General features: G+C 37.1%; 2 protein-coding genes across 2 annotated transcripts; both read left to right on the top strand.

Annotated features, from left to right (window-relative positions):
* The first annotated feature begins 618 nt into the window (after nucleotides 1-618).
* Nucleotides 619-3,370, top strand: LOC149741256 (phosphatidylinositol-binding clathrin assembly protein LAP-like). The gene has a single exon (XM_089893886.1). It carries the CDS (start codon nucleotides 725-727, stop codon nucleotides 2,570-2,572), a length of 1,848 nt encoding a protein of 615 aa, XP_089750012.1. The 5' UTR covers nucleotides 619-724; the 3' UTR covers nucleotides 2,573-3,370.
* A 3,426-nt stretch (nucleotides 3,371-6,796) lies between these two features.
* On the top strand, nucleotides 6,797-22,149 carry LOC149741255 (mannose-P-dolichol utilization defect 1 protein-like). Its single transcript, XM_089893896.1, has 7 exons — nucleotides 6,797-6,981; nucleotides 7,630-7,695; nucleotides 8,039-8,171; nucleotides 8,472-8,532; nucleotides 9,629-9,772; nucleotides 21,120-21,302; nucleotides 21,723-22,149. The coding sequence occupies exons 1-7, from the start codon at nucleotides 6,903-6,905 to the stop codon at nucleotides 21,795-21,797; spliced, it is 741 nt and encodes a 246-aa protein (XP_089750022.1). The 5' UTR covers nucleotides 6,797-6,902; the 3' UTR covers nucleotides 21,798-22,149.
* Nucleotides 22,150-23,062: the final 913 nt, after the last annotated feature.

Here is a 23,062-nt window from a genome sequence, read left to right as displayed (position 1 = left end):
CAATTAGGAGGCTCGACGCTGCTATACCATTGTGAATAAATGTGTCCTATAATATATTGGTAGCGCGCCTGCCTCTTTTCGCGAAGTCACATAAGATGTAATTGTAACTCGTAAGAGGGCACAAAGCAGACATTCCTGGTATAACGACTGTCATTGCTCCGACATACAGGATACATAAGTTACACTCATTCAATTTCTTTAGGAGGAAGTGATCATTTATAGTAGCTAAGCTCCAATGTCAATCGTAACCATCGCCAACTATAGACCTATGGTTCTGCCCACGTAGTTTAATTGTAACGAGCGTCCAATATTAATGACTGGAGCGCCCAAAGAATATAGTTGAATTTGGTGTGTAATAAATTATTAACACATAGCGATTTAGGCTTTTTTCCCTACTGACAACTAACAAAGTGCAGCAAAAAGTACCAGTAGGTTTCAGATTACAGAAATATACAGACTAGACACTAAATTTACAGCAAAATTATATTCATCTGTATTTATTACCATAAATCAATTACCCCATTACACAAGCATATAAACATTTTCAAACATAGAATGAGCATACCGGAGAGATTGTCATCTAAATTTAGGTACAACTCCTGATTTACCTTTTTCACAAATTCTCTCATATTTTTCGGGCAGTCACCTTAGTTCTCTTCTCGGGCGACCTGTTTACTGAATATTCTAGTTTTCTGTTGGTAGTTTAGCATCGTTAATAATAGAAATGGCAGGCCAATCTATTTCCGATCGTTTTAATGCTGCTCAACATACCATTATTGGTTCGGAAATGTCAAAAAGTGTTTGTAAAGCTACAACTACAGAAGTTATGGGCCCTAAGAAAAAGCATTTGGATTACTTAAGATCTTTAACGAATGAACCCAACATTAACATACCAGAGTTAGCTGATATGCTGGTCGAAAGAAGCAAACAACCAAAGTGGGTCGTAGTTTTCAAGTCACTAATAACAACACATCATTTAATGTGTTATGGGAATGAGAAATTTCTACAGCATCTTGCTTCAAGGAATTCCCTGTTTAATCTTACACATTTTCTTGATAATTCGGGCGTTCAAGGCTATGATATGTCTACCTATATAAGAAGATATAGCAAGTATTTAAATGAGAAAGCTTTTTCTTACCGTACGGTAGCATACGACTTCACAAGGGCAAAGCGGGGCAAAGAAAGTGGTGTAATGCGATCTCTTACCTCTGAAAACCTCATTAAACAACTGCCCACTATTCAAAGGCAGTTAGATGCCTTGTTGGAGTTTGATGCAAGTCCAAATGAGCTGACAAGTGGCGTAATCAACTCCGCTTTTCTGTTGATTTTCAAAGATCTTATCAGGCTTTTCGCATGCTATAATGATGGGATTATCAACCTACTGGAAAAGTACTTTGAAATGAAGAAAGCACAATGTAAAGAGAGTCTGGACATTTACAAAAGGTTTTTGACCAGAATGGAAAAGGTTTCGGAAATGTTAAAAGTGGCCGAGCAAGTCGGTATTGACAAAGGAGATATCCCTGACCTTACTAAAGCACCAAGCAGCTTGCTGGATGCTTTGGAGCAGCATCTTGCTGCAATGGAGGGCAAAAAATCTGATGGAAAGAGAACCGGAGCAACAGCAGCCCAAGTTAGCTCATTCAATGCATTCAACACCTCACTTCAGAGCATTGACGAAAAAGACAAGCAGACTGCTTTGGCGGAAGAAGAAGCACGATTGAATCAATTTAAACAACAAAAAGAAGTTGAAATAAAAACCACACACCCTGTGAGTAGTAACCCACCTGTGAGTTTCTCTCCTCCAGCAGCACAAACCAACCCACCACAACAGCAACAACAATCGTCACTTGAAATGGATCTTTTTGGCCCCACACCTACAACTTTCACTCAGAGTCCTCCACAATCATCACTTGATCTATTTGGATCCCTCAATGTCCAACCTACACAGCCAGCAATGCAAACCAACATGTATGGAAACACTGGTATGAACCTCTTCTCACAACAACCTACAAACAACTCCTTTCCACAAATGCAGCAACCCCAAGCTACAAATACAACTGACCTCTTTGCACCCATGTCATCAGACCCATTTTCACCAACTGGGAGCACTATGGCACCAACAGTGGCTAGCATTCCAACCCAACAGATGAACCCGCAAAGTCAACAAATTCCCAACAACCAGCAAACTGGTAACGGCAACCTGGAAACAGCGTTGGCAAGTGCGTACCAAAACCTCACACTTGGCCAGCGTAACAACCCAGCGCAAATGAAGCCAGAAGCAAGACAACTTACTGGAGGGGGAAGTTACATGCCTACAGTTGCTCCAAGCACCATGATGACACCTGGGGGTTATTATGGAGCTCCTATGATGGGTGCACAGCCACAAATGTACGGTGCAAGGCCTGGCGGGATGGGTATGCCTATGAATACCATGGGAGGTATGGGTATGGTCCGACCGCAAGGTATGTACACACAGCCACCTATGGGATACCAGCAGCCCCCCGCTCAACCAGCACAAACTGCTAATCAACTTAATCCAAACAATCCATTTGGTCCAATGATTCAATTTTAAGAACTGAACATCAAAAACGCTGCCAACATGAATTAGTTCCGTTATAAAGACATTGGATTTTAAACCTTCAAATTTTTCGCTTCTGATTACCAGATTTGATTTTGTTGTGGCGTAATTTAGATGTTGTTGGTGACTGCTTGAACTACAGTTAAGCATGTATGTTATTTGTTCTATTTATTTCATTATTGTACTAACCTTTCAATTTAATATAAAACTTTGTATAAATGTATAATTTGCTCATTATCAAAAGCATAGTTTTTGATTGTTTTAAATGCGCTGTAATGCCAGCAATTGCTCACCAATTTGTAAAAACATGCAACAACAGCTGTTGTAGTTGTGTTGTCATTTTGAGTTAGCAGTGTTGGGCATAGAAACAAATAATCCAACTAAAACCCTTTAAATGCCCTGATAATATTGCAACCACATATGTCACCTAACTGGCTGTAAATTTGATAATTGTGCTACAGTTACTAGAATAGATCAAACTGTTCATTTCTAATGAATTCAATTACAATCTAACTTCACCTCATTGAAAAGTCATAATTTCGATATAATGTTTACCAAAAAGCTTTCAATTTAGTGATTACACCATTTCTATATTGTATACTCCTTTCTCTTTGCAAAATATAGTACATCAAGTTTGTATGTACTATATTTAATCACCAGCCAAGCATAGTCGAACTTTTGTAATTCTTGATTTTATGGAGTCTAATTAAAGATAAATGAAATTTTTGTATGATTTTCAAAGCCTAAATTTCTAGGTTTGGTAACAGTAGCAATTAAATTTTCAAAATCGCACATTCCTAATTTGTTCAGTGCATTTGTCACATCTTATTGGTCCGTTCCACCCAAAGCACTTGGTAATTGATTTTCGGTCTCCACAATCATTTGGTGTCCTGTACATTTCATATATATCCGTGTCAATCGCATATCCCAAGTAGCGGCTTTGCTCTCAGCTAGCTACGTGAATCAATACTCCAGTAGCCGCTAGGGAAATAGGTTGATTACCCTTACTAATATTTGTGGCGGACATTGCTGTTTTCCTTGTTGCGCGACTTTGTTGTTTTAGCATGGATTTAGTAATTGCCTCTTACCACAAACTTGTTTATCCACAACGTCATAATTCTCATTGTGATGACGTCATTGAGCACTTCCGCTGCGCCGTACCGATTGATAAGCTATTTTGGTCTCATTACATACCCTATTCTGGCGTATGGAATGCATTTAACTAACAAATTGAGTTCACTTCGTTACGTCGACGTTTTTTTGGTTTTCAAAGCAGCACCTAGGTATTGTAATGCCATTTGATTTTGTTGTTCTTTAATTAGTCGTTTGATTATGGTGTAATGTTGCTCTAAGCTGTTTAAATTGTAGTAAACAACAAACATATTGGTTTACGTTACTCACGTTTTGTCATAAGCGTTTTTAACCTGAACCTATCCAAAGTCGGACCGAACACATTCCAAAAATACTACTTGCGCACTTTGACGTGTTTTAACTATCCCGTATATTCGAACTTGTTTAAATATTTACATTATTTGCGCTATGCAAGTGCGTCGGAAAACTTTCTCTGCTAAGTTCTATCCTATAACTGATTTTTCAAATTTAACATCCCTGTATAACTAGTATATATTCAACGATTTATTATATTGCGTATCGCGCATATTTGACATTTTAGATTCCCATATACCTACTTTTACTGTGTATGTGTGTAAATTAGATCCCTTCTTCACATTTCTGTACAACCCACACGTTTCGACCTATGCGTGTGTATCTATCTAAATATATTGCAATTACATATCTGTATATTATATCTATATACAAATTAACTACAAATGTACACCGACACTAGCACGCTGCACTCACGGTTTATACACTCATAACGATGATAAATTCCGGTGTAGTTTTCCTTATTCTTTCATGTTAACGTAAAAATACATATATTCACTCATTGTATTCTGCGATCAGAGCAATAAAATGAACGAGTTCAAGTATGGCGTCCTATTAAAATCGACACACCAATAGGTCTGTTAACTGTGGCACGTTTGTGAGTTTGGCGATGATCAAGTACACGTATTGTTGGACGATTTAGGTTATAGTAGGGAGGGACAAGACGGGACACCTTTAGCACATATATCCTAAACGTGTTTTAAACAATTAATAACGGCCTACGAAAGTCGTGTGGATGCGCTTGTAAAAATATTTGAATATTCTTTTTTTACTACCAAATGAATCAAAAAATAGAATGAAAAGGTGTCCCATCTTCCCCCACCCTACTTTGTTAGTGCTATGGGGTAAGATAGGATACAGCAGTCAGCAGCTAAAGCTCATTTTATAATGGTGATTTGAACGATTAACAACGCTGTTTTAGTGTGCGACTGTGCGGGTCTGCGGTGGTACGATTCTGTAAATATTCTTTTTTAGTAACCAAACGGGACGATAAACGAGCATGAGAACATATGGACCATCTTACCCAACACAACATAAAAGCAGTGTATTAAACTGTGTTCTACAGGTACTGCACATGTTTGGTATGAAACTGCATTAAGTATAGCAGTACCTCGTTCAAAAATTACGCATGCGTTGTGGGAAATACCAGTTTTTTTATAAATGGCAAATAGGACAACGGAGTTTAAAAACTCACGTGTTTTAGTCAAGGTCACGACCTATTTCTAGTATAGGCAGTGTTAAGGTATGCGCAGTAATTGTAAATTTATTATTGTGCCATACTTTATAGGTGTTAATATCACTGCTAACACTTACCGCGCAACATATATATATATTATAGGGCTCAATAAGTATACGTCTTATTACGGACACCGGCACAAAAATAGACACTGCAATTAAACCATTTGAATAGCATAACTAGTATATCTGTTTCTGGGAATTGGTTTGTCAGGGCCGTACTGTTCCAGGTAACATAGAGGGGCAGTAGCTGCCTAGTACGTATAGGGAGAATAATTTATGCGTAATGCCCTTGTAATTAAAATGCAGGGCCCGTAAAGGTATCATAAAAATGTATAAACTTATTAAAAAAATGGACCAGTGGCTTTTTGTTTCACTTTATTAATTTTGCAGTTTTTGTTTTTACCCTTATACGTACTGTAAATAGGACGTCGAACCGTCTCGGTACCGTATATACATTGCAACAGTATGTTTAAAACAGATCAAAGGACAGGAAATAAAGAAATTATATATGCACCATGCGTATTTTCTGTCTAGGAAATTTACATATAGCACCCATGCCACCTAATTACAGTCACGTATTAAGTAACATGGTGTAACCATAGTCATTATGAGGTAAAATTTGACTTTAGGTTATCTGTTATAACTACCGACGGAAGTATTGTTTGCTGCTTTGTATGCAGTAGCAGTTGGGCGCTGGCATCTTAATTCTTAATCGGGTTCGATGCTCGATATTAATACCATTGACCGCGTATAATGGGTCCAACAGACGGCATTATAATTGCTACAACCCTGGGGTCACCAATGGCAATGGGTTGTTCAGATTGCCATCAATTCAGAAAAATTCACAAAGTACAAATATGGTATCTCGTAGCGGTGTATGAAACAAAACACCCTTTATATAACGACTTCCGTTGCACCGCCACGCGAGTCTTAATTAATTATAATTATATAGACTTTATAGAGGATGTTTTGTTTGTAAATTTGAATAATGCAAAGTGAATAAAGTACACATACTTAGTACGACAATACTCTCATTGTTCCTGGCTAAGCTAATCTGAATTCGCCAGACACCGGATTGTGCTCAATAACACTCATTTTTTATCAGCACAGAATTGCAGCAAGATGACACAGACAAACATAAAACTCATGCCAATATATGAGCATTATAGCCAACAACGGGTCACCATTTCTTTTAGATTTCAGTACGTAGCCTAACATGCAAAACCAGCAAAACTAGCAATCTTTACTACAAACTTAATGAACTCATATTTAAACTGGTTTCTAAATTGATTGTTACGTGTCATGTCAATCATTGATATTTTAACATACCAGTTTAGCGTTATGGCTCCAAAACACTTCGTATATTATGTTTATACTCTATATTTATTAATATTTAATACAAATTCGAAGTTAATAAGATATTAATGTACTTAAAAACAAATTAAAGATTTTAAACAGGCTATTTTGTGCTTAATCTCCGTGATGATTTGTTGTTACCCCAAGTAAAATGTTAAAGTTAAGTCTGAGCAGCGGGAGAGTAATCTCACTTCAAGTCTGAAAAGTCTGAAGAAAATTTGATATCGTTTCCTAAACAAATACGGAAAGAGATCGCAAGGGCAATTATTCAGTTTTAATAAGCAAAATGTTTAAACAAGCAATGAGCTTGTTTATGTCAGATCATTGCTATGACAAATTTTTCTTGGACTTTGACTTTTTTAACGGTAAGAGACTATAAGAGTATAAACGTATGCATAGTTATGAATATGATTATGATAGTTGTAACACATTTTTCGTCTGTTTAATTGTTATTTACTACTAACTTATCAGTGAACTTTCTGTGATAAATTTAGTAAATACTACAGACGACATAACTTTTAGCTAAAAGTGGTTGGTCTAAAGGAGCCAGTTAGTTGAGCTATAATAGTCAATTTAAAAGGAGACACAGTTTTTTTATAATTGTTTGAAGTTTGATTCAAGAGAGATGTATATAAGAAGAATGAAGGTTTAAATTTATGTTTGTGTACAAAGTTTTCTTTCTGTCTTGCATTACTTTTACTGTACTTCATGAGTCTTTCTATTTGTTTATAATTACCGTTACTGTGATCAAATAAAATAATGTTCTGTGCATTGCGTATCAATTTAAAAATATTAAAATGGAATCTGTGCATGAAGTAGTGTACCTTAGTCAGGAAGATACCATGTTTGTGCTTTAGTTTGAATCTAAATACACTATTGCAGTTATATAAGTCAGATGTTTTTGCCAAGGTAAGATTAACCTAAACTGTTTGAAACAAGTTTAAATACAACTCTGTTTTATTGATATATGTGTATTTACTATCCAGTATCTACCAATACCTTTTTTTCCACAGCACCATGCCTAACTGCACTCATCAGCAAACTACTTGGTTATTCAATTGTTGCCGGGGCAATGATGGGTAATAATATTATTTAATTTATATATTGAAAAATCGATATATGTCTAACATAATTTTAAAAGTATCTGTTATACACGACATTTAGAAATTAAATTGTGTAAAAGCAAGTTGTTGTATTAACCGAAACAAATTATGTTCTATTTTATATATATTAAATACACTGTTTACCCAATCAATAATATGACAATAACTGCAAGATATGTATTAAATGTTTTTAACGTACAGTGACAGTGTACTTGGTAACATAGCCTATTATATAGTCTTTTTTTAAATTGTTTACCAGCTGCTGAGCTGACCATGTATGCTCACCAAATAATATGAGTAAGCCTATATATTTTTTCAGTAAAGGTTCCTCAAATTATAAAAATAATATGCGCCAAAAGTGCTGTTGGTGTCAGTTTTACTTCATTGTTATTGGAAATCTACGCAGTCACAACTTTCTTTGCTTACAGTCTCGCAAAAGATTTCCCGTTCAGGTGTGTTTTGCTGGATTTATTTTACTTTTTGTTTCATATTGAAATTGACCAGAATATCTGTGTATTATGCACCAATGTAATAATAATAACTTTATTTGTATCTTCGATTATGGTAGCAAATATTTAGAAATATTTTAAACAAAAAGACAGGATATAGCGACAAAACACCGGTTGTTAAAACACGCTTACAGTTAAAAAATGTAAACATGTGAATGTATAATGGCTCACTAAACAATACAAGTTTTATTTAATCAAATTAACTGCACAGAGATGAAATATAATACATTGTATTTGTTTCAGTACTTGGGGCGATGCATTTTTCTTGATGTTGCAAAATGTGTTCATTGGAGCTATGATCCAGGTAAATAAAAGTTAATGTTTAGCTATGTTCGTGATATCATGATATGCAATACATTAATCATCAACCATGCATATCTTGTGTGAACAAATAAACTACACGTCATTTACAAAATGAAGATGGTTGTCACAACCATGTAAAGAATCTTTTTTGTCTCGTTGTGTGAGATACTTAACAGACTTTTCAACCTAGTTATGAGTTGTTTTAAATGCCAACTACCTAAAATTAATAAAATACCACAGAAAATCACCCACAAAATTACAAACATGGTATTGGTAACTTTTAAGTGTGTATGTAAAAGAGTATCCGTGTTATACCTACTGTCATTTCCCCGCCATGTGAGAATAAAGAAACTGCACATTCATTTAAACAGAGCCATACGTTCGTCCAAAATGTAAATAATTTACCATAGCATATTATTTTTTTAAGGAAATGCAGTAATATATTATAAACTGGTTCCACTTCAAATATTTTTTAATTTGTCCACCACTGATGTTTTGAATTGTTTAGTAACCTACTAACCTGACTGATAACTACTGCAGTAGCAGTGAAAATGTGTTAGGTTCGTTAACCTCTCATGTCATTATTTTCCGCCTAATTTTGTTACTATGGTCCCTCAGCAATTGGTGGTAAATTGTCACTAGTTTTAGAGACGCTGCTGTTCTCTCTTACAATTTGGCAGATGTTTTTTTAATACAATAGGCACTCCTCTGTTGTAATTGAAAGTAACTTGGTTATGTTTGCATGCCGGGACAATGATAGTTGTAACATTACAACGCTAGTTTTCTGTTTCGTACACTGCTTTGTGCTTATTTTTCTGCGATGCCTCACAATTTCAGAAACCCATAAAATCACTGTGTTAAACTCTCATGGGACAACTGGGGTAACTATCTTGCCCAAGACATACACCAAGAAGGTGGCAGTGTAAAGCTTCAACCCCATGTCCTATGCCATGGTCTAAAGTAGACTCCAAAGGCAAGTTTTCCAAACACTGTGTCCAAGTTAATTGCAGTCTTAAAACACCAAGATAATCAAGTGCCAATTTTGTAATCGATCAAATGATATTTTCAAAAACATAACACAAATTCTTTAATTACAGCATTATAAAGGCAAAACTGGTACAGGCGGTGCATTTGTTGTGTTGTATTCAACCATAGTATATATTCTAATCTCTGGTTTCACACCTTTATCTGTGTTATCTGCACTTCAAGCAAGTCAAATGCCAGCTGTGGTTATATCTAAGGTGAGCCTGGTGTTTATAATCAGTAATAATGATATACAGTAGGGTTGGGGTTACCTTTAGCACATAATATACAAAACAATTAACAATGGTCTAAGTGAGTTGAGGAAACGGTTTTATAATTCTTTGTTTGCGACCAAATAAAATGTAAAAATACATTGAAAAGTTATCTATTTTTTTCCACCCTACTATAAATAATTTTGTTATATAAGTAGAACTGATTTCGATTGTTTTGGCTTGAATATTTAGTTACCATAACCAGTGCAAAAACAGCGTCACTGTATGACGATGTGTGTTTTGTGGCGGCGTTCACTTGGTGGCGACAGAGAGTTATAAGTGACGACAACGACGCTCGCAAATTAATAGTATGAATTTACTCTCTGTCTAAAACCCACAGTATGTATTAAAATTACTTCACACTGCAATCGTATTGACTACAGTAATATTCGTTCATCAAATATCAACATATTATATGCGTAATCCTACGATATACTCGTAGTCGTATTGGTATACCCAACCTAACGACTATTGAATAACATTGCACTGAACAACGTACTGAAACATCCAGTTAAATCGTTACACGGCTAACCAGTTGCGCAATCGATTATTACAACACATAGTAAGTCGGTAGTCACTATTTGTTTTGATGCATAGTAAAGTATTCTTATTCCCGTTTGATCCTGAAACACCGTATATCAGAACGACAGTACATAATGAATGCGCAGTAACGCTTATTTCTAAGCTATATTATGCCAATATTTGTTAAGAGAAGTGGCGTATTCTTACTGAGTTATTGAAACCTAGAATGCCGCTGTTCGGTGCATGTTCAATAATGCATAGTAACTTTTTGAACCTGCTACCAAGCCATAGTACGTTAGTACTTGTTTAATGTTTAGACGTTCATTAGTATTTACTTAGTGCATGTTTCTACTTCCGTATGCCCCCCAACCCCTTCAATCAAAGGTCCCAGATATCAATCGCTTCCCCCATATCTTATTCAAGTATCTCTATTGTCCCCTACCCACGTGACCGTTTCCCTGGTAACCCTACACCAACCGATGACGTCAACGCAACTGACGTCATACATGGTTCCAATTCTTGTGACATAACACTACAGAAGAACTCTGGTTTAACACCGACGTAGCGGGTATATGGGTGTGCCATGTTCTGGGGCAAAATGGCCGTCATTATGATTTACATTTTTTCCGTGGTTTATTTATCATAGTTCTACATCTGGTATATACCCATTTTAAAAACCTGTATCATCTCAACTCGTTCGCCAAGTGCATGTAGTATAACTTGTTGTGGTATAATGTGACAGTCTGTCTCTAATTCTACTAACCTACTCTGCACACGTCACAAAACTTCGGGCAACACATGTATGGCTTTTTTTAAATTATATATAGTAGGTTTTGGTAGGATGACCCATGTTTTCATTCTCATTTTTTATCGTCCCCTTTAGTAGTAAACAATTCATATTTACAGAATTATATAACCGTATCCTCTTGACTCAAAAAAAGAACGTGGTTGGTTGTTAACACACGATTACGAAAATTTAATACAAAGTATGCTATCGATATTCATCTAACACTACAGAAAACAGGACTATAGGTCTGTTTCTAAACGTGCTGCATGTTTTGTTCAAAATTTGTAAACAGAGCCCGTACGCGACCTTGACTTGACCTGTTTATACAAAGTCATTGAATTCAAAGTACAACCTTTGTATCAAGTCGACAACCGTGCATGCCCATGTCCCTAGCACGCTGGTCTTTATTCCCGAGTTTACAGGCAAACAAAATCACAAAGCGAGCTGTTTCCACCCGGCCGCTAGTCCGCCTGTGAAAGTCGCACAGCTAAATATTCCCACACTATTAAGGTTCGCAAAGGAATGCCTTACGCCGCGCTTTTTGGGCCAAACTAGCCGAAATCTTTGTGTTTTTCGCGCATTTCATTAAAATAGTTGTGTTATTTATTTAGTGGATCTATTGTCGCTGAAAAATTTAAAACCTTTTCCTATTGTTCACTGAGGTGTCCGTGTCCTTGGATTGGATTGTTATACAGTTGTAAACACGATAAAACTCTTGTTTACTGTTAGGTTTGAAATTTAGCTTCATACAGAAACGCATATAACGCATTTTTAATACTTAAAAGGTGTATGGACTTTAAAAGACGTAGGCGTCGCCACAAGAAGAATATTATAGAACTTCATAGATATTTTACTCTAAAATCCACAGCACATCTGGTGTATAAGTTTAAACACTTTTTTAAAAGATGTTTTGGGTAATAAAGATCCAATTTGTGAATATGTATAGTTGGCAGCCATGTGCAAATTTCAATCACTATTCTTTGTTCTTAATTCGCGAAATCTGCATTCTACTCAACGCTGCAACCGGTGTAGGGTTTGTTTCATTGTCTTCTATTGTTCACTGACAATTGCGTGCGCGTGAGATTGATGCTTCCTGAGGAACAATGGGTCCAGGATCGCGTTATGGGGTCCGGGGGAAATTAAACTGATCGGTTACCCCCCCCCCCACCGACCCCAAAGTTAGAAGTGCTTTTCGCCCTCAGGTTTTTGTCTGATTAAAAATCCGCTTTCTGACCATTGTCGTCCACAATGGCGCCAGTCTTAATTCTATTCACCACGGCTTGCACGATTTTTTGTTGACCGTCTAATTCCTTAGTTGGCTTGCGGTTCCGGTTTCCAGCTTTTGTCACGACAGGGGGACGTGTGACATCTGTGCGACACCGTTGCCTTCCGTGTTATTTCAAGGACCAAAATTCCAGACGTGCTAAGAGCTTAAGGCGACCCTCACACCTATAGATAAAACCAACGATTGTATAAGTTTAGCCAAAAATTTAACAACTTTATATAGTATTGATCACTGCGCACATAACTATATATTTACAGACAAGTTTAAACGTACAGTAGAAAACTTTACATTCGTGGAGATTACAAAATTACGTAACTTTTCAATATTTACTACCATAGTAACGATAAAAAAAATTAAAACATAGACAACTTGCCCCAACTTCCTATATATTAATATTAGGAGCCACGGTTTGTAACTATACTTTTACCATACGCCGGTCGAATGTCGTGCTAGTATCTACCACCTACGGTCGCTAAAGAGCCACGCTCTTTTGGGAAAATTGTTTCAGACTTGAATGATTGCGGATCTAATATCTATCTTATTCATTATTTTATAAGGTGATTTATTGAAATTACCTCCGCGTATATTACCCGACATATTAACCTTAACCTGCGGTTACAGCAATCCTGTGATTTTGTGATCAAAACGCTCGGTTATTTGCTCGCGACAGCAGCACTTTGCATGCGAGTATTCAATAAACCTACACACCCGGCACCTATATTTGTACTTTTAGTCCCTCGGCACTTTCATTATGTCCCAGAAATTGGCTGCATATATCTAACAGAGCAGTAATTTTCTCCCTAAGTTAGCATCACGCGTATCCTACCTTCGTGCTAGTCCTTCTCCTGGTTTGTGTTTTGTCACGCTATGGCCGCCGAAAATAAACGCGTGGCCGTTAATTTAAAGCCCGCTATTTTACTGCAAAAATTGCTCGGAGTACCCGATAATGGGTTGAACGCTATCCCAACGCCTACGCAGTTAGCAGAATACGGAATTCCGGTAAAGTAGAACTCGTTCGTAGGAGTCACGATTTTAATTTTTAGTAAAATTTGGAGGATATTGTTAAATTGCAGTTACATTCATAATCATCATCATTGTTGAATAGTGTACATTTTGTCTCTGCTCGTTTGTATGCCACCTAACAGCATGTTAAAGCTTTGTAAACCTGTTTTAAAGGTCACATATCACCCCAAGCCACTATAACCTTACACTTATTGGCTTCTTGCTGAGTGGCAATGTTTTAAAATACGATTGTTAAATGTGTGATTAGTACTTTGTCAATCACTAATTAATTAACCTTTCTACGTGCCGATTTGCGACATAGGTGTAACTTAATGCGAAATGCACAACGTCCTGTACACGAATATGGTTTGTGTGTAGTTTTGTTAATCTCTATCGAGTACATTCATACCACAGTCCCTATATTAGCTATAACTTCAAGGGATTATACAGTGTCACGTCACCATTGTAAGCTCACGTATTTCTCACCCAATATATTCCAACGGTGTTCCGAAACCTGGGTGGTCCTGTCGCATGTTTTCGTGACACCTCAACACCTCACTAATGCTCCACGCTTTAATATCATACCCCATTCCCGAGTTGTGGGTTGGCTGTCGTCTCAATCTCTATACGTTGCCTCAATGCACCAAGCAGTCGTTGGATTACGTATCTCTTCCCGTGCATTTCCTAATTGAAACAACATGAAACAGTTTTTTTTTGTTGTTTTAAATCTATTTATTTTCCGAATTTGTATAAATTTGTTATTTATTTTAATGTCTCTTTGTATTTTACCAAAAAAAAAAGAAATTTAAAACGTGAAATTTACAATAAAGAGATTTTTTGCTGCACAAAGTAACCGCACAATCTGTCGCATAAATTTTGACCTAAAGTTTGCAAGTCACCCAATCATAAAATAACCCTTAACCCCCACGAACAATTATCAAACCCGTGTCCCCCCCAACTACGCCCACATACTGTGGCGCTCGAGCGTGTACTGTGTGTTACACCAACCGCGGCTGTGGCTCCTTCCGTTTAAAGTGTTGACCAATGAAAATTTAACACCATCACGCTAGTTCATTAATTTACACTTTTTTAAAATTGTTTATACGTTTTAAAATTAACTATAATTCAGCTATTCTCATCCAACTTGATTTTAACCCGAAAAATACGTGGAAACACTGCTAGTTTACCGTGGTTACGTCACACTCGTGGTGTCTATTGATATGAACGATCCGTAGATCCACCTCTTTGTGCGATTGTCGTAGCCATTCTAACTCAATCAAACTGTCATATAGCTAAACACCGGGCCCGCTATAACTGGGCCATATTAAAACGCACTTTTTCGTCGTGACTTATTCACTGTTATAGTGGAACCACAGCATGTACGTCGGTACATAATTATCCATAATATGGAATTTAACGTCTGTGTATAATGTGTTTCTGTGTATAAAGTGTTGGATAAATATAGGCGTAAGCTTGCAACGAAAAAACTTGTCCGATTGCCATAAATCTGATATAATTACAAAAAAACACTCTTTTTATGACGTTTTCTATCGTTGTGCATAGCATATAAAAACGACAAAAATCTATTTTCTATTCTACATGTGTGGATGCTACAGCGTGGTGTGCAATGCGACCTATGATTTAGTCCAGAGTTAGACATATTGTTGTTTATGTTACAAAGTAACTTCATATTTACACTTTTAAACTCACAATAAAAACTAGCCCAATGCTTCTAAATATTACGTCATCTTGAAAACACCCTACGCCCTTACCCAACCCCCATGTGACGTCACGTTGTACCCCATCAAACAGGGGTAACATTATCCCAACCGCTCCGCCAGCAGTGAATGGTTCTCAAGTGTCGCACACGTTCCATAAGTCGGGGCTGTCGTGTGAGAACTCCTCGCCCCGTGGAAATTTTAAGAAGCCAGTAATTGCTTCTGCATGTTCCGTTCAAGTACGAGACATTTTTCTAAGTAATCCTTTTTCTCCTTTTTTAATTTTTAAAAACTTTTTTTTATTGATTTCATTCATAAACGACGAGTGATCAATTTGTTAAAATTTGCCGTATAGAAATGGCAAGGCAACTTTTACCCAGTGTTGGTATTTCCTTTTATAACTCCTAAATTATATATAAACATACGCAACCTATCCCAAATTATCACCCCCTAACCTCAATAATCATTACTGTGACGCAACACAACTCATTTAATATGAAAGGTCAAACACCGGTCACCATGATATACCAAGCATCGCACTTTTCGTGCTTGGGTCCAATTTACGCTCCACGCTGCGCTATTTTAAGTCGCAACCGTCAAGGGTCTACACTTTCTCACTTATATTTTCACCTACAAGCTACCTGCTTCGTGCTTTCCCAGGGTAAGCCATAATTTCCAGTAGTGGCAGTTTGCTCATATACACTTAACTCCGACCAATGTCATTATTATTGTGCGGCTTCGTCCCCAGTTTCAGGTTGACTTACCCAAGTGTTTTTTCTGCCTTCCATTTTGTACCAATAATATTTCGTCTTGTTTTACCATTTCAGTAAACGCGTCTTATATACGCACTTAAAACATAGATTTCCAGGTCAATTTTAAAACAAATTACATCCCTATACAATGTATACAGTATACATGATCATTTTTATTTAATTCCAAACGTTTCCGTTTTGAAAATATATGAACAAGCTCCAGTGATAGGCCGTGTAAAATGTTATTATTAAAATGTTTTCCACCTGTTTGTCCCGTTCAATGCGCCAGCATGGGCTGCTAATGATATCTTTTAAATTTGTAGGTATGTACGCGCTATTATGCATATACTGTATATATTTGTTTATACAGATGTGATATGCTTAAATTTGTGACAAAACAATCGCATTTTGCTACTTGTGTTCTCACGCCTATGACACGACTCCGATCCTTATAATCTAACCTACGTTACACGGCCCATGTATCATGTCATTCAAATCGTGGCGATTCGGTGGCACTCCTGCTTAACAACCTTCAAACCGGATCCAACCGGATTAAACTGGATTCGAACGCCGACAAAATAACGTCCCCGCCCAGCTTAGTACCGCTTTTAAAATAACGAGACCCAGCACCTTTGTAGATCTGATATTTGATGGTTTAGCCTACTTTTCAATTGGATTTTTCTATTTCTCTTTTAAGTTATAAAGTGGTTTAAACTTTAAAACTTAATTCGCCTTGCTATAACCCTTTGCTATAAGACGAGTTTCCCTCTTTTAAAGAAAGGGGGAAGAGTTAGTTTTTCGCTTTAAAATTGCACATTTATTAAAAACCGTTTAAATAAGGCACAGTCGTTTAGGCAATACCGGTAATTAACACATGCACCTCAAATATAGTAGTAAGATTTACACACACCCCCCTAAATTCTTAATAATTCTTGAAATCGTCCCGTTTTTCTCTTTTTCCGCTTTTTCCTATAGGTATCTTCCAATTTACTTCCGTAATCATTCCCCCCACTTTAAATCTCCTATGCACCCGTGGTAGGCGACACGTTATCACAACAGCACTTACCCTATCACACCCTTCCCCATACCCAAGCGTCCTTGTTGTTTTTACACCCATAGATCTACCGTCCAGATCGCCTATCTTACATACTGCGTTTGTCCGCAAGTACAGATACAGGAAGTTCCCACTTACGGTAAAGATACCAAACCGTTGCTTATTCTAATCCAACATAACCATCTTTATACATACTACCCAGCTACACATCTTTATATATATACTACCGCACACACATAGTGTTTTATGCACCTCATGCTCATTGGCAAGTTAAACATAGGTTGTCTTCTTGTACACCCGACACATATTGTGTTTTTATACACCTCATGCTCACTGCTGAGTTATAACATATAGGTTTCCCCTTGTACACAAGACACACATGGTGTATTCATACACGTTACTGTTGAATTACAACATGATTGCCTTCCCACACACTAAACCAACCCCAGTAGTGTTAAACCAGTTTACACCACCACCGCCTTTATGTTTTAAGAGCATTTAAGATCAAACGTGAAACAAATTGATTTTAATCCCGAGCACCGTCGTTCCATCGTTTATGACACACAACCCGATTACTACAAACAACAAACCTCGAACAAACAAACACTAGCGACCGCTTTTTATCCTCCTGTTGTTTCTGAAGCGGCGACGACTTTCCCGTCGCGATACATCACCCACTATAATCGCCCATAAGTCACTACATATGGCGCCAACGTCAATCTGCCACCCTACTTCATAGATACTATGTGAGGGCTTGCGAAGTTTTCATTTTCTGAAATTGTAACACCCATCATATAGCATGCGCTTTGAATGTAATATCCCCGTAGTTAATACACCGCTACGGCTATGGCAAAGGCACAAAGTTTAGGGTGGGAAGCTAAAAAGACTGCCGGGAATTTTCTGCATTAAATCAACCCGTAAACACTGCAGCCAATGGCGTTTTTACATCCACCTCCCGTATTTTCAAAAGTTTGACGCCTATCCCGCTACAAGGGCTTCGCCCATTAAACCCCTATAAACCACGTGACTCCATGCTTCCGGCTACATGGGTGGCGCCGATGATCTAATACGATTAGCCGACCCTCTCCGGGGAAGGCGCCAGCAGTCGACTTTACTCAGGTGCTAACTATACGGTGTGGAGATTGAGGCGAGATTTGCTCGTCCAACGTAAGTGCTTGCTGTATACCCGAACCCTTATCGCCCTCGAAAGCGTAGGAGTATGAAAATCACTGTTCTTGTCGCTTAAACAAACTTATAGCGTTCTCATCGGTGATTTTATCATTGCTGTATACGTATAGTGCAACCCCGGCGTGCCACGCATATATTTCATGTTATTCACTGTTTTTTCTTCCATTTTTGATCAGCTACCCGTATTAACTTAGTCCAATGCTCCGCCGTAATAGTTCAAAAAATCATTACCGTTTTTTTGGAAACCGGGGTACTACTAAGACCTTTTTTAATATTTTACTTCAATTGAAGCATTCTCGTTGTCTTTTTTTTATGTATACTAAGATGATTGACAAATGAAATCATAAATTATATCAGGGCCTATGCGTACTCTGTATATTCAAGTCAAGCGCCTATGTTTACTTAGCAAGTTTTAAACCATTTAATTGAGTAATTCATTTTTTGGAACAATTTCCGGCGCATTGGGGCGACACGTCTCAAGTAAAAGTCAATTTTCAGCGAAATCGAGTCACTACTACTGCTGAGTGTGTCGTCACGGTTCAATGCCGAGGTCAACGAGCCGTGACGTAACTAGAACCCAAACACGTGTTGAGTGACGTAATATGACGGCGAGAGAATATTACATTTCTATGTTTGGCCCGCCTTTCAAGAGCTATAGTATGAGATATTTAATACAAATGCTCGGCGGCTTTAAAGCCCTGTACAGACAGTACGCAACACTTCAGTCTCATTCCAGCCCTTGTCGTGACCAAGTCATTTTCCCCATCTCTCCAGTGTTTTTCCCGTGTACATTAAGAACTGTGGAGTAACATGGATACCGTTAGCACATAATATTCCAAATTTCTAATCGTATTTTTAACAATTACCGACGCAAGACTCGTGAGTTCGTACGGTTATATATTTCTGCAAATCTTATTTTTGTTTCCTACCAAATGAAACGATAACAAAGAATGAAAGTTGGACCATTTTACGATTTTTACCTCAACCTTCTATATATTTAAACCCACCACCGTATATACTGAACTCCTAACTACACGGCATGCCTGTTAAATTACACCTTACCTTCGCTATCCCAGTAGCAAGTGAGTTTTTCACACGCTACAAATATCTACAAAACATCATAGTTCTCTGGCAAAGTACAAATTCTCGACTTAATAATATACACCCATATTGTACACACCGTACCATTACATGCAATTCATAATATGTTACATTACTATCTCCATATATGCTACGCATGGGAAACCTGTTTGAAATGCATAGCTTTATGATTTACTGGTGGGAAAGCAAACGAAACATGGAAAACACATATTCAAATTTGTAGGACCATGTGTAGTTATCCGTGCTTGTGCAGCCTCGTTGTTTGTGTTGCAATACTTCTTGCTGTTAATCTGGAAAATTCTCACTGTATAATTTGTTTTAGCTTTTCCCGCAGTTTTGCCATAATAATAATATTTAAAATCAGAGGCATGGAAACAATTTTATATTCTCCAAGTAGGTAAGATTTATATTATAGAACGTGTACGCTTTGGGAAAATCATTTCCATATATGGTCATGCAGGAGAAAACTTTGCAAACACATTCGACGACATTAGATGCGTGTTTTAGGTGTCAATCATCGAAAATTGTTTTTTTTTGCAGTTTGGGGTTCGGGTCTATACTTTTACAGCGTATGGGTTATTATTTAAAAACTGCAGAGATTTGTTTAAAAACAAAAACATTCATTGAAATATAATCCTACCTTTAAGTCGAGTCGTTTTATTCCTAATGTTTTTCTATCCCTACTAGTCATAGCAAACCCCTCACCCAGCCGCCATTTATTTATTTACCCTACCTTCTAATATGCGTCTACCAGGTGTGTCTTAATTTCCAAATTCCGGCCAAATGTCCCAGATTTGTTTCTTGTTTTAAAACCTAGACCAAAAACCGTGACCACTGCGGTTAATTTTCAGGTTTATGTCGTCATAATGGGTGGCCATTTCACCCAGAACTCATTTTCATATTTCCACCATGACACGACATACGTCGTAAAATTGCGACCATCCGGTCCAAATTATAGGCGTCACGTTTATTAAATTTTTCCATGGTTACATGACGTTGTTAAATTGCGGTTACATAGAAGCAAACATAGGTAACCTCGTTAATTAATGTTACAAATGCAATATACTTTGGTTCTGCTTGTTTGCATAGATACCTAACAGCAGGTTTAAATCCGGGGTGACATTGTTAAAATGCAGTTACATGCATAGTCCTCAAGCATGGGAAACCTCGTTGATTAATGTGGTAAATGCCCTGAAAATTGTACATTCGCCATCGTTTTCATTTCCCATTTTATATCAAAATTCCAACAGAAGAACTTGTGCCTTTGTAGCGAATTGATTCGAAATATACCAAAGGTCTGTTAAAACAAAAGCCGTGTTATACCGCACAGGAGTAGTGGTCCGTTACAATTGCTTGAATATGACTTCCTATAACTAAGGTGGCCGCGTATTCTTGCGTGCCGCACCCGTGGCAACGATAATAAACTCCGGATCCACGCTGTGCCTAGCTCTATTATTAATCGCGCCGCGCTACCGTATTTATTACGTCAATAAAGTGAATTGTAGAGTAATAATAGTCCCAGGCTTGGCCATATTGGCTAAGCACACGAAATATTTGGATTCCCCTAAATTTGTTGATTTGATGCTGTCAGGTTAATGTTCACGCCCCTGGAGTCGTCACTTTTGTGTTAGCGTTACCCCACGTACGTTTGACACATTACGCGTCAATTACTTCAAACACAGTGACTTGTGTTGCGGTTGCTGCGGCTGGCGAAATTAATTATTTTTTCAGGAGTTCAAACAATTGAAATTAAAACCGCTTTTTTTTTAAAAAAAAAAAAAACATTGTCGAAATAACAATTGTTTTCGACAAGAATAAAATTTGTGTTAATAAATAAAATTTAACTAATTAAGCAGCAAAATAACCGATATTTCTTTCTTTCAGCTAATTCAAGCCTTGGATAATTACAAGAACGGTAGTACTGGCCAACTATCAGCAATCACTGTGTTTCTAATGTTCATTGGTTCACTTGCTCGTATTTTCACATCCATTCAGGAGACTGGGGACAATTTGGTTGTTTTAAACTACATCGTGTCTTCTACGTCTAATGGTGTCATTGCGTTCCAGGTAATGGACGGTTATTTAATTTTGTAAATGTTCTTCAGAATTCTAAAACATATACTACTCCAAAAAATCATTATTTCTAGAAGATTTCTTACATTGATTAATTCTGTATGTTCTGTTCTTTATGTGTTAGGCCTTTGTTAAGGCTACGATGATTTAAACCAGATATGGCACATTACCCATATTTTATGTGATGATTCTAAATACAATGGCCAATTAAAACATATAGACACGCTGACAAATATATATAGTGTTGTGGGGTAAGATGGTTGTCGTAAGCACATAATATCCAATATTTTCTAATTGTGTTACTGTTAGAAGAATATTTTAGAGCAGTAATTATACGGTTGTATAATTCTGTAAAAACTCACTGTTTCACAATCATTACTTCTGTAAAGGTTCTTACATTGATTTGTTTTACAGATTCTTTGGTACTGGAACGCCAATGTTGCCACTAAGAAAAAAACCTATGTTGCCACCAAGAAAAAGGCACATTAAAAATAATTTTAAACACAATTAAGATCAGAATTAGTATTTATTCAAATGAGAGTTGAATTTATAAAGGTACATACACTGCAAGTCTATATATTAAAACCTGGCTTATATAATAATTATTGTACAACTTGTATTCCATAACATACATAGGCTATTTTAACAGTTGCTTTTGTATTTAGCTTGGGCTAATTAACTGCAGTTTGCTGATATAGGTTTAGTATACAGTCAAGCACATTAAACAGTAGATTCGAGGAGTCAGTATATTTAGTAAAATTGAGATTAAACCTCTTTGTTTCTGAATTGCGTTTTTCATGTAAATGTTCAAATATGAAAATAAATCAAATCTACGCAGAAATTCGATGGCATATTTTGTGTAACTGTTGTATTGTAAGAACGATTTCTCGTTTATTTATTGTCGTTTCTAAATACAAATGTTGTAGGGTTGGGGAAGATGGGACACCTTTTTATTTTTTCGTCTCGTCCCATCTGGGAGTAAACAAAAAACATTAAAAGAAAAAAACGCATGCTTACGACTTCCAAGGCCGTTGTTAAATGGACGAGGATTAGGGTATTTGAATATTACGTGCTAAAGGTGTCTTTACACCACAGTACTCTATATTGGTTAAATTTTACAGTAAGACACGCTATTGGAATTGAGATTTGGGCTGGTTGCTTTAAAATGCTTTTTAATTTTCGTGTTTGCGATAAGAAATACCGCACATGAACTGGTAAATTATAAACGTTTTGTTGTTCATTGAGATCCCCATCTCTTAGCTATGTTAATCGAATTTAAGCTAACATACTTTTTTAATCCAGTATACGCTGTAGGTTTAAATAAATCAAAGGCGCAATATGGAAGACTTGCGTGTGTTCGTTTGGAAAAGAAAATATTGTCCAAGGTGTGTCTCCCGCGCTGGCTGCAAGTGAGGCGTTACTAGGAAACCAATGCTTTCCTAGAGTCAAAGTTTTGTGGCCCCATACTGGCACAGGTCTTGACCCATTTCCTCGCAATTTAAAAGCAAAATCATCAAACGCAGAGTAGCTGTTGTTTCAGTTGAGGTCTACCTGTTTTTGGAACCGTTTCCTCTTAATTCGTAAACGGCCAATTTCGACGCTCTGGTCGATATCAGATTCTAAAATAACCGACTTCCTGGTAGCTGCTGTTTCGTTTTGACGCTATAGCTCCAACGGCGATAGAGAGCCAAGGGCACAAAATATTTTACTACCTCAACTTTTTCAATTTTAATTTTAAAGTTGCATTTAGCGCG

This window comes from Ciona robusta, chromosome 1, assembly GCF_009617815.1.
Source record: "Ciona robusta chromosome 1, ASM961781v2".
Taxonomy (NCBI): Eukaryota; Metazoa; Chordata; class Ascidiacea; order Phlebobranchia; family Cionidae; genus Ciona; species Ciona robusta.
The sequence above is the reverse complement of the archived record's forward strand: the minus strand, read 5'-3'. Positions and strand labels throughout refer to the sequence as shown.